This window comes from Bicyclus anynana, chromosome 3, assembly GCF_947172395.1.
Source record: "Bicyclus anynana chromosome 3, ilBicAnyn1.1, whole genome shotgun sequence".
NCBI lineage: Eukaryota > Metazoa > Arthropoda > Insecta > Lepidoptera > Nymphalidae > Bicyclus > Bicyclus anynana.
In genome coordinates this window covers 12,795,634-12,808,229 of record NC_069085.1, presented here as the reverse complement: position 1 = coordinate 12,808,229, position 12,596 = coordinate 12,795,634, and the positions used below count along the sequence as shown (strand labels likewise).

Genomic DNA, 12,596 nt, shown 5'->3' with positions numbered 1-12,596 from the left:
AAGGTTAGGTTACCCATCACTTAAACGCTTTAAGCCGAATTGCCTTACCGACAGAATTATCTGTTGCAATTAGACTAGATCGCCCACACATGTAATGTATTTAGATAGTATTGTTATCTCTCATAAAAACTGATAGACTGAAGATTATTTTTCAAATGTCACATTAGATATTGGTATCATATTATAGGATCGGTGTTAGTGACACGTTATCCGTTCTCGGAGTAGGAAGATTAATTCAGTATGACAATTCGACCGTTGACTCCTGAATTAGCGGAGAAGGCTCGAGTAGAGTTAAACGAAGATCCTAATAGAATTGCCAAGGATGTGCAACATATCAAGGACTGGCTGGCAAAGCAGCCACACATTCGTGCCCGGACAGGTTAGTAGTACTTTTTAATTCATCGCAAGTTGTTACTGACACGGTAAACGAGACGAATTGGTTTGAGACATATCCTCGTAGCGCGTGAATGCAATTCTGTATTTAGATTTTTTATTTCATAACAGTCTATCGTCCTATTATTTGCATAACCTACTTACGTAGATTTGAGACAGCTCTATAGGCCTAGATTTTACTTTTTTGTTACGCTTTTTATGTCATTAACCAGATTTAAGAAGTTCTGTTACTAATGGTAAGCCACATCAAAAGGTACATACATCATCAACGTGTAAAATAGGCTATACGTTATCTCTACATTCCTATAAGAACCGAAATTACGTTTCGCTAGTAATAACATAATTGATATACCTACCTATAACTTGTCAAATGCCGGCATTTATATTCAATAGCGAATTCAGAAATTAGCAATGAACAACAAACAAAAACCTTCTGTTTTATAAATTTTCACTATTATTTTCAGATGATCAATGGCTTGTAGCGTTTTTGCGGGGCTGTAAGTTCAGTCTGGAAAGGACGAAAGAAAAATTGGATATATTTTACTCTTTGCACACACTTGCACCGGAACTATTTAACGTTAAAGTTAATGATGCCCTTTTTAAAGAAATTTTAGACTTAGGGTAAGTGAATGAATGACTTACATTGAAAGCATCTGATACTAAGAAGCATGAGATTTATTTCAGTTCAGAAAATATATAGAGGGTGCATTTGATCTTAAATGGAAAACCATTGCCCGACGTAAGCGGAATGTAGTTCAACAAAATTATTTGATATCTTCTGTAACTTTCAGGACTTATACCATCTTGCCAAAGACTGCAACTCCTACGTCTCCCGTGGTTACTGTTATTCGACCTGGTACTTATGATCCGGATAAGTATAAACTATACGATATATTCTCCGTATCTATCCTGTTACAAAATGTAATTTTCATTTTATTTAATGTGTCAGTTTATATTTCTATATTTAGATTTAGCTTTTTTGTCATAGCTTTAGCAAAATCGCAAAATTGTATTTTTTTTTTATTTTTTTATTCTATTCTTATGTGTGCTAATTGATATGTTTATTTCTACTTCAGATGTTGCTAATTGATAACGATAATATGACAGTGGCCGGTGTACAAACAATTTTGGATTTGGAAGGAGTAACGATGGGACATTTCTTACAAATGACCCCTTCAGTTATGAAAAGAATGGCGGTTCTTTCACAAGTTAGTAGGAATAATAATCTCTATTTATTTTCTTCGCATATAACATATACTGATTTGATTTATTTTTCCACATACATAATTACTTAATTTAAATAAAATGAAAACATACTTCAAATTAAATGATAATTAATACATTTGTTTAAAAAATTACTTTGTTCATTCAAAAACAAAAAGTCGATGTCAACGTCGGGTATAGTCGAAACAATAACGATAAACAGCCTTTAACATACGATCGATATACGATCGATAGATAATTTTATTTTTGATTATGATTTGGCCATAAAATGACAATGATAAAATACACTGGCGACGTATTTACGTTTATCTACCAAAGTTTTAATAACTCGGCAACTACATTCTCTAGTAGCTAGAGTAGATAAGCAGGATAATTAGTCAATTTTTGCAATAAGTTACAAAATTTTCTTTGACTTTAACTTCATGATTAGCTTAAACTTGGAATATTACTTTCATACAAATACGATAAGTATCTGTAAATTGAAAGTTTGTGTATGCACGTTTATAATGTATGTATTAAATTAATTAATTAAATAAATATATATCTAATTACTTACAGGATGCAGCCCCAGTAAGAATGAAGGGTACCCACTATATCAATACACCGCCTGGTTTTGAAACCGTATTCAACGCAATTAAAAGTTTGCTCAACGAAAAGAACAGGTCCCGAGTAAGTATCATGAACGCCATTTAAATTAAATTTTAATTTAATAACGCTTTATAATAATTATAATAACTGATCACTTATTGTAGTCATTTGCATTTTTCAGTTGTATGTGCACAATAAAAATTACGATGAAATGTATAAATTTATACCCCAAGAAATTTTACCAACGGAATACGGTGGCAAAGCTGGTACCTTCAAGGAAATAAACGGTAACTGTAGTCTTGGTTATTTTTTTGATGGACTTGCTGATATCTCGTTAGTGACATATCTATTCTAGTCTTACTAACTCGAATTTCATAGTGTCTATTTCTGACTCATGTACTTACTACCAGACTCCCTCAACTTTTCCCCAGAGTTATGCCCTGACCCTTTTAACTTCATATACAAAGTTCCTGCTCTCATTAACACAGCCAAAGTTAAAATTTCAAAAAATCTCTTCTTAGCGCCGCAAAAGGCAATCACTGTCTGTATTTTGGCTTATTTCAACTAATTTTAATTAGTTGATTAGTTGGAGTTGATCGGTCAATCTGTCGAAACAGGAGTACAAAACGAGTCTGTTTTAGACAACATGACTGAAGTAAAACTTTAGCTCTCCCTCTCAACGTCCGTTCGCTTGACCCCATTACATTTTTCGTAACACATTCATAAGCTTACTCCCTAAGTCAAGCGTGCGTAAAGAAGTTTTACGTCAAAAATAATTTAAGATTTCTTAAATATTTATTTAAAGTCTAGGACTAGTCATGTCTTCATTTTTAACTACCTTTGATTTTTAGAATATTGGAAGAAGAAAGTGCAGCACTACAATTCTTGGTTAGAAGATGGCGTCAAGTACGGCACAGATGAATCTAAACGACCTGGAAAGCCCAAATCTGCGGAAACACTGTTCGGCGTTGAAGGTTCCTTCCGACAACTGGATTTTGACTAAATACTTCAATACATCTGAACTAAACTTAACCTAAAAATACTGATAATCTCTGTTAACCTTATTTCTCTGGTATTAGTGTATAGTACTAAAAATAGATCAGTATGATCAGTAAAAATATGGCCGTAACGTGTTATAAAACAATCTTGTAAACCATCGTCTATAGGTCACCGTTCTATTGACCTTGAGTCTCTCGGCAAGGAGGCAACTACTGACAAAATAACTTTATGTGCTTCATCTAAATCTTTTTTTTTGGCTTGTACAATCAAACATAAACAATAACCATACCACCATAAATTGTAGCGATTTATATTGCTGATAATTTAACAGCTTAAGCATGAGTGTAGTAGTCTGGGGGATATTAACTTTTTACAAATTTTATAATTTATGTCAAATGAAAAAAATTTAAAACCTAATAATATGAGTGTTTTGTGATCCATATTTTTCTTTATGACAATGATTTGTTTTGAAGTGTTTAACTTTTTGTGTTTTAATTAAAAGCATTTTTATTATGCTTGAGTTTTTATTTCGTCGTATTTATTTTATATCTTGCAGGAGATTTTAGATAAGAATTTTCCACAACTGTCTTTGAATAATAAATATTCAAAATCAAAAGATTTCGATAGTTTTCGTAATTTGGAATATTAACTTCCTAAATTCATATTCTTAAAAGAAGGCTCAGAGACTTAGGTCACTCTGCGGGCGATGGAGCGAGCTATGCTTGGAGTTTCTCTGCATAATCGAATCAGAAATGATAAGATCCGCAGACGAATCAAAGTCACTGACATAGTTCAGCGAGTCGCGAAGCTTAAGTGGCAACGGCCAGGCCACATAGTTCGAAGAGCCGATGGACGTTGGGGTCCCAAGGTGCTGGAATGACGATCCCGCACCGGAAAGCGCAGTGTTGGTCGAACCCCACTAGGTGGACAGAAGACATCAAGCGCGTTGCAGGGAGCCGCTGGATGCTGGCGGTTCGAGACCGCTTTGTATGGAAGTTCATGCAAAAGGCCTATGTCTAGCAGTGGATGTCCATCGGCTGATAATGATGATGATGATGATGAAAGTCATAGAAAACTAAAATTTTATATGGAAGCTAGGATTACGGAGAAGTGACACACATGGAACTTAAATGATAGAGTTAAAGATCGTTGGATGACGGCGCATAGATTTCGTTCAGTGCTAGCAATATACATTCGCATAATAAAGTAAAGTATGATACCAATGTATTATACTTTACTTTATTATGAAAATAGTTTTGGTGGGATTAAAGATTTTTATTACTAAATGTCTCTGAGCTAAATTTTGGAATGAATCGACACAGCGAGACATAGCACAAAATTTGCTAACTGAACTGAGTAGGCTCTAAAACTACAGGACCGATTAGAAAAATTCTTTCAACAGTGGATTTCTACATTATACTTGATTACTTGATGTACATAAGCTAATACAATAGGATTTAATCCCCGTAATAACATGGGAAGATAATAAACATGGTATGGCTAATAACTATAATATCAGTGTAACTAACAACGTTCTACGTAACTAACGTTCCTATCACAGTTGCTAGTATCTCTTTGTCTATGATTCTTATCAATGTAATTGATTGTTTTCTGTTAATTTGCAACTTATAACTACTATCATAGATTTACGATTCGGTACAAGTACCTATAATTATATTTCTATGCCTACTATAAATTAAAATAAATGTCGTTATTTACCTACTTAATAAACAAACGTGAATATTGGTTTGTATGATCCTCGTACACATAATTGACTTGTATAGTCACATTGATAAAAGTTGAACATAGAATTATCTATCTACAAATAATAACCAGTTTAAATAAAAAAATATAAAAAGCAATTTATATACACAATTTAGACATGGAGAACCATTAACACATTAAATAGGTTACAACATAGAATATGTTCCATGTTATTACAAGTATATGAATTAGGTAACCCGGGCGACGAAATGTAAATAAATGCGACTTTACAACAATTATGTATATGTACATACATATATTTATTATTTATGCAGTATATTTAACACAAAGGATTTATCTTAAGCACATCACTAATAAGCTGCAAATCTTTATTAACAAGTATCTAAATCGAAATATCTTCGGGATTTGACCTGCCACAATTTTTAATCGTGAGTTCTGAGATTCTCCTATCTTTGACTAAATAAAATGCAGAAAGTGGAACTTTCACAATATCAGTCTAGTATCGCATAGCAGTCATTGTAGTGGGAGTATGAGAAGGCATAGCAGTCTAAAAACTCTAAAAACAACTTGGAAGGGGTCTGATGAAGCGGAAATGAAGGCTGCCGGTTTTCCTGGATCACAATCAATACTGCAGCCCGGGATGGATCACTCACTATTCATCAGGATGAATCCATACTATACTCTACAAAGGAAGAAAAATTATATCTTACTAGCGGATACAAATCGGAATCAAATTTAAAAAAAACAAATTGAGGTTATTGTGATTATTCAAATAAATATCAAGGTCAGTAGTTACTATAGATATCGTTTGTACAATATATGTTAGAACGTAGAATACTCAATACTGTGACTGTGACACTGTTTAGTTGTTTGTCAAATACAGTGCACGTACAGTTTGGTTACCTAACGTCCTTTAATTTTTATCGTAGTCTCATCCAAGTTTTGCTTTAAGTACATATCATATTAGATATTAGATTATCGTGTGTAGCGGGTGATATATGCAAACGTTATTCAAACTGTTTTATCGACACCGACAGAAGTCAGTTTTAAATACTAATCATGTGTTTCAAAATCATATTGTGTTGATGTCACTGATACACAGATTGCAATGATTTAGTGGTAACGGTAAGTTTTTATAGCTGCTTTAATACTTTTGGGTTTTTATTTTGTTGTTTTGTTATTTTTTTCCTTATTATACAGTAAATTGCGGTTACTAATAGTTACAACTGCTGTTTGCGTGCAATATTACGCGTAATCCTCTGTCTGTACTACAAAACTAAGCTAGTAGGTACAAATATAAACCGTGCTCTATTTGTATTTGCGATGAAAATAATATATAGCTAGCGACATCTGTTGAGGTATCGAGGAATTCTATAACACATGGTTGGAGCACAGACTTTCTAAAAGGAAGAAAATCATGTCTAACTTGGACATTATTTTCTAATAACAAAGCGCGGTTGAGTGATTGAATAGTTCTATATCACAGAATCCGTTATGTTTCTCGATGCAATCTGAGAATTACAACTTAATATCAATATATTACATTTACAACTTAATATCAGTATATTAGTTTTTTAAAAATTTTCTGACCATAGGTAGAACATTAAACTGGCACATTTAAATTTTAAACTGGTATTAAAACTCAATTCATCGAACTAACGCTATTTATGTTTATTCATTTATTTATGTAAGTATACCACCGTCTAAAAAACATATTACTTATTGTTATTGTTATGCATTATATTCAGTATGACCATATATAAACGTATTTTAGAAGATCTAATAGTTTCGTAGGTAGGCCTAAAAGCGATAATAAAATTCGACCAAGGTCTCGATAATGTAGTTCGTTGTCTCAGTATATGTTGTCCGAATTGGAACTCATGACATACATAATAACATGATAAACTTAATGCTAGTACTGTAGGCATGTGAGCTTACTTGATCATCATTGGCTGACATAACAAACGTGCAAATTAGAGTGCTAACCTAATAACCATTTTGTTTCACCTATAGTTATAGACGGAGAAGCGACAGCCAGATAATCGACATTTTTTAAAAGCTGACAGTTTGTCAAGAAAGCCAAGGGTCTGGCGAATGGGAATGTAATTTCTCATATTTACGAGGAAAATGTGTCGCGAAGCTGAAGTGGCAATGGGCGGGGCACATAGTACGAAGAGTCGATGGCCGTTGGAGTCCCAAGGTGCTGGAATGGCGACCCCGCATTAGAAAGCGCAGTTTTGGTCGACCACCTACCAGGTGGACTGACGACATCAAGCGAGTCGCAGGTATTCGCTGGATGCAGATGGCTCAGTATCGTGATGTTTGGAGGTCCCTACAAAAGGCCTATGTCCTGCAGTGGACGTCCATCGGCTGACATGATGATGATGATGATGATAATGACGAGGAAAATATAAAAAAATACTTTTTCTTAGACCGTTGAGTGTTTGGATCTTTGAGACCTGCTACCTCCCAAAGTAACCACGATCCAAACTCCATAATTGGCTACCTTACTTATGTACCTTTCTTATGATAGGTAGCATGAGCTGACAAACTTTCAGCTTTTACCTGTAAAATTACCAATCTGTCTGGAGAATCTGGCTATTAGATAATATAGTTAATATATTATTATTTTACGAGTTGTTTGTCTCGGCTATGTCAGAATCAGTCCTGGATTAGCATATAAGCTATTTAGGCAATTGCTTAGAGCATTCTGTCTAGGGGGCACCAGGGTAGACCGGGAAGCAAAAAAAGGAGCACACGAACGCGTTTTATTTAATGACTTTTTTAATTATTGACATAAAGGATAGAGGAGCACACAAATAAAGATTGCGTAGGGTATTTTTACCCTAATTCGGCACTCGTCAGAATTGGGTATTTTCATTTTCAATGTGATTTAACGCACCCTACATTCTGCTATGACTAAACGAAGTAACGATCTAGAGTAAAATTAAGAGTAAGGAATCTTCTTAAATCGGTGCTTTATTGATCAACAGACTATTTCAAATACTTATAAGACACTTGACGTACTTACGTAAAAAAAGCGAAATTTGGGAACAAAAAGTTCTAAGGTCAACAAGAACAATTAAGACTAAAAAGATAAGTACACAATTTTATCTTTTAGGTACCTACCAAGTCAGTTGACTAATCTGATATATTGTTACAATTGAATGAATGTATTCCGTAATTACAATATCGTGTGATATAATTGACTAAGCGGACGTATTAATTATATCGATCATACAAACTAAACGTGACAGGCTCTTCAATTTGTACTTTTTGTTTTACCAGGAGTGTTTTATGATGGTGCAGTAAATGCAAATCATTTAAAAGAATGATATTGATTTGAATATAAAATCTGAATAAACTGCGAATGATGCCGGTCCGACCTTTACCCCCAGCATTGGCGGAGAAAGCCCGAATAGAGTTAGGTGAAGATCCTAAGAGACTTGAAGAAAATATTCGGCATATGAAGCAATGGATTTCGATACAATCTCATTTGCGAGCTAGAACAGGTAAGATTTAAATAAATAGGTATCTATAATACTCGTAGTAAATATTAAAATTAAATATATTAACTTAATGATTTCATTTTAATATTCGTTTTACAAAAAACACCGACACCGAAACGCACAAAAAAAATCCCTCGATTTCTCGAGTAGTATTGCCTTTTGGGCAAAACATATTTTTGGTAAAAATTAAAAAGATTTTATCTTCCACGAAGTTGTTTTCAAGAAAAACTTTATTCTAAAATAAAATGTGAATGATATTTTGATCTACTTGTATTTCCAAATAACAACGGCTTAAACAATATTTGAGAGCAGTTAAGCGGAGATACATAGAAGTAATTATTATGTTTATGTTGCAGATGACCAGTGGTTGGCGGCATTTCTAAGAGGATGTAAACATAGACTTGAACAAACCAAAACTAAAATGGAGCTTTACTATTCATTGAGAAGTAGGGCACCATACTTATACAGCATTAAACATTTTGAACCTAAGTTTATGGAAGTTATTAATTTAGGGTAAGTCAAACTCACTCAGGATTTTAGGAGTTAGGAGAGGATGATCAAAAGGTTACAGTCAATTGTGACCGGGAGTTGTTACAGATAGAAACTAACGTTTTGTAAATTCACTGAGTTCTGGTTTGGGTGGCTTGGGTCGTAACGTATTTATAATTCTAAGGTAAAAACATACCATCAAGAGATTTAGGATTTCGCTATGATGTCGTATATAAATAGATACTTTCCGTTTCATTTTATTGTAACATCACTACGGAGATTGACTTACATAACTTTTGAATACTTATCTTTTAAACTGGCTAGTAATAAAATGCTTCTATAAAAAATACCAAAATTCATATTTTGCAACAAAAATTTTTCATTTTCTTTATAATATTCTATTCAAATTATTTAAAATTATCTACAACAAAAAGTACGTATCTAGTAGGTATACCAACTGATGAATTAGATTCATGTAACGGCAATAAAAGGAATAAAGAAGTACGAGTATCTATATATGTACACCTATGTAATTTTTACGATAGATTCAGATAGTAATCGTTGTGTTAGCAAAAATCCAATTAGGTAAAATCATCATTATATCAGCCGATGGATGTTAACTGCAGGACATAGACCTTTTGTAAGGACTTCCAAACATCACGATACTAAGCCGCGTGCTAGGTATTTATATTATTTAATAATTAAATAATTATTATAATTCTAATTTTCAGAACTGCATTAATTTTACCAAAAACGCAAAATCCGGCAGATCCTAGAGTAATTTTGTTAAGAATCGGTCAATACGACACTAAGGATTATAGTGCCATAGATATTATGGCTGTATTGGGTCTTATGGAACAGGTAAAATTTATTAACGATTTAGCACACATATTTGCTGGAGTATCACAAATATAGAAACTAACATATATGCAAATGTATAAACGAGATCAATAAATTGCTCAATAATAATGAGAAGGGGTCATAACTTGTCTTGTATATTATAAATATTATGGATATTAGATGATGCCCTGTGGAATCACTCACGTAGTTTCCGTTCCATGGCATTACGCAGAAAAAATATGGCCAATGTTATGCGGTGAAGCTATAGTATATATCGTAGCTTACTAATGAAGAAAGATTTTTTAAAACGAATTCGTTAATTTTCAAGCGAAATCATTAGAAACAAACGAATAAATAATCAAACTACCTATTTATAAATAATACTGTATATGTTATCTACCTATTAATAATAATAATGTTACCTATTTATAATAATAGCTTAGATACACCTAAACTTATGAATTTAAATCAACAGATATGCTTCATGGAAGACGATAATTTGGTAGTCTCTGGAACTGTTAATGTGGTGGATTTAGGTGGTACAAGATGGAGTCATTTTACGCAAACATCGATCAGACAGTTGAAATATTTAATTCAAGCAAATCAGGTAATTAACTCAAAAACACAATACAATAACATTTTGATTGAAAAACTATTTTAAGTAACTAGAACAGTAATATCTAAAAAACACAACTTTTTAAAGTATTTTATAATAAATTATAGTGAGAATTTACTTTAAAAATACTTGTAATACATTCGACTGTTGAATTAAAAATATTGATAATGTTTCAGGACGCCATGCCTATGAGAATAAAAAGCGTACATTTTCTAAATACACCGATGTTTTTTGAAACTTTTTTTAATATATGCAAGAGATTCCTCAATGAAAAAACCAAGAACAGAGTAAGATTTTTGTTTAACTAAAACTGTAATGAATTAAACATTGTAATCAATATTCTTATTTACTAATTATATTTTACAGTTATGGATGCACAATAGAAATATCGACGCATTGCATGAACATGTGCCTAAAGAAATACTGCCGAAAGAATATGGTGGTAGCGGTGATAGTATCCCAGAAATTATAGGTTTGTTTTCAAACTCAAAAGTGAACAAAAAAATGCAAAATATTAGTTTAAATAATTAATTCTATTTTATAAGAAATCCATAGATAGACCCATTGTAGATTTACTATGATGCAAACAATTGGGTGCAAAAACATCTTTACTATAAATTGATTCTCTACAAATTCTGGTTTATGTAAAAAATGCTAAACATGCATAAAAGGGTTTTTAAATTGTTTATTGTTTACAGCTTATTGGAAAAAGAAGGTGCGGAGCTATAATTCTTTTCTAGAAGAGGACTTGAAGTATGGTACTGATGAATCTAAACGTCCTGATAAATCTGCAAAAATTGAAGCTGTCAATGAACCATTCAGAAGATTAGAGTTAGATTAAGTCTTAATTTTATTAATAGGTAGCTGTATAGTTTTAAGGTTAGGGCAAAAAGAGGTTTCTACTATAGATGTTATTAATTACAAGTAGATGTATAGTGCCATTATTTATAAGAGTGCCACAAACTTTTCTGGCCTGTGGCCAAAACTGGAACTAACGTCACGGCAGTCGCCATTTTGCAAAACAACTGCAAGCGACAACAGCGACACCCACACTCATCGGGCCAGATAAGGATGTGGCAACTGTGGCACTTTGTTAGACCATTCTCAGTCGGATTTTTGCGGCCGTTTGGTGCAACTTTGTTCTTGTAGTTTTGCAGTTTGCCGTTAGATGGCTCTTATCGCTTTTAAGTTTATTTTAAACTGCGCTAAGGAGATTCTCGCTCAAACAATGGCTACTGCGAAATTTTTTATCAAAATCATACTTACCTGGCGTAGGGGACACCGTGATCAAGAAGGCGGTTCCCCCAGAGCGAGGCCCTTCCATTGCACTGCGGTTGGGTTGACCTCTGCGATTATCCCTAATGTGGATAACTCGGACGCGTAATTTTTGGTAGTGGGGACTGCGTACGCGCCGTCCCCCCAGAAACTAGCTGACAGTTGATAAGTTTAAATGTTAATAATATAATATGATCAAGTTGTAATTTTTTTTTCACCAATTTTAAATTAAATTTTTCGTTATTAAATTGGAGTATATGGTATGTCTATTGTCTATGTGGATATTGAATAACAGTATTGGGTGTTGGGTGTAAACTGTAAACTGTAAAGTAGTTGAATTAAAGTTTAGTTCTTGTAGACTTGTAGTTGTAAGTACTTGTATTGGAAATTTGTGAACCTGTTTTAATTTCTACGTGTCAATTTCACTTATAAAATAAATGAAAACTGTCCAAATAATTAATTAACTTTATTATGTAATTACCAATTTATAAAATGGAAAGTCTTAGTTTAAGAAAATTTTGAAAAAGGGCTAAACAACTCAGTTGTATGCATATTTATTTTAATCTACCAAATGTAATACGTCAACGCGACGCTCAAGTAAATACACTTTTATCATCACAAGCACAATGTTTTTGTTGAAAGTCTTAGTTAACCACTTAAGAATTGTTGTGTTTCCGTTGTCCACTTTGATAAATTTTATCATCTATGATTACACATTATTTAATATAAATTATCAGATTATTGTAATAATATACTGTAAGGAAGTTTGAAAATACCTAAAATGTATTGCATTTTTCATTACCGATCTTAATGACATTTGAAAGTGATATCATAATTAAAATGTACTTAAAAACATTTTATCTTGTTTCTTCTTTTAATTTTTGATCCATACCACTTTGAGATAATATTATTATTGCCTACATTCATACGATTCTATT

At 32.8% G+C, this 12,596-nt stretch overlaps 2 protein-coding genes and 1 non-coding gene across 4 annotated transcripts; all 3 read left to right on the top strand.

Annotated features, from left to right (window-relative positions):
* The first annotated feature begins 137 nt into the window (after positions 1–137).
* LOC112057405 (alpha-tocopherol transfer protein-like) lies at positions 138–3,491 on the top strand. Its single transcript, XM_024097890.2, has 7 exons — positions 138–379; positions 858–1,014; positions 1,185–1,314; positions 1,470–1,601; positions 2,176–2,286; positions 2,387–2,492; positions 3,057–3,491. The coding sequence occupies exons 1-7, from the start codon at positions 241–243 to the stop codon at positions 3,206–3,208; spliced, it is 927 nt and encodes a 308-aa protein (XP_023953658.2). The 5' UTR covers positions 138–240; the 3' UTR covers positions 3,209–3,491.
* Positions 3,492–5,787: 2,296 nt separating this feature from the next.
* LOC128198024 (clavesin-2-like) lies at positions 5,788–12,515 on the top strand. Of its 2 annotated transcripts, XM_052891219.1 has the most exons (9): positions 5,788–6,054; positions 6,943–7,214; positions 8,218–8,441; positions 8,795–8,951; positions 9,659–9,788; positions 10,243–10,374; positions 10,560–10,670; positions 10,750–10,855; positions 11,082–12,515. In XM_052891219.1, exons 3-9 carry the CDS (start codon positions 8,300–8,302, stop codon positions 11,222–11,224), a joined length of 921 nt encoding a protein of 306 aa, XP_052747179.1. In that variant the 5' UTR covers positions 5,788–6,054; positions 6,943–7,214; positions 8,218–8,299; the 3' UTR covers positions 11,225–12,515. The 2 variants fall into 2 exon arrangements, with proteins under 2 accessions (XP_052747179.1, XP_052747181.1); XM_052891221.1 differs by lacking the exon at positions 6,943–7,214.
* On the top strand, positions 11,642–11,803 carry LOC112057606 (U1 spliceosomal RNA). The gene has a single exon (XR_002887717.1). It is a non-coding gene; the product is annotated as a U1 spliceosomal RNA (small nuclear RNA).
* Positions 12,516–12,596: the final 81 nt, after the last annotated feature.

Bases quoted from the DNA above. Each gene is read 5' to 3' on its own strand.
- LOC112057405 (XM_024097890.2), top strand. From the start codon at position 241: ATGACAATTCGACCGTTGACTCCTGAATTAGCGGAGAAGGCTCGAGTA. The intron at 1,315-1,469 runs GTAATTTTCATT...TTTCTACTTCAG, and splicing joins TATCTATCCTGTTACAAAAT to ATGTTGCTAATTGATAACGA. The intron at 1,602-2,175 runs GTTAGTAGGAAT...AATTACTTACAG, and splicing joins GAATGGCGGTTCTTTCACAA to GATGCAGCCCCAGTAAGAAT.
- LOC128198024 (XM_052891221.1), top strand. From the start codon at position 8,300: ATGATGCCGGTCCGACCTTTACCCCCAGCATTGGCGGAGAAAGCCCGA. The intron at 8,442-8,794 runs GTAAGATTTAAA...TTTATGTTGCAG, and splicing joins TCATTTGCGAGCTAGAACAG to ATGACCAGTGGTTGGCGGCA. The intron at 10,671-10,749 runs GTAAGATTTTTG...TATATTTTACAG, and splicing joins ATGAAAAAACCAAGAACAGA to TTATGGATGCACAATAGAAA.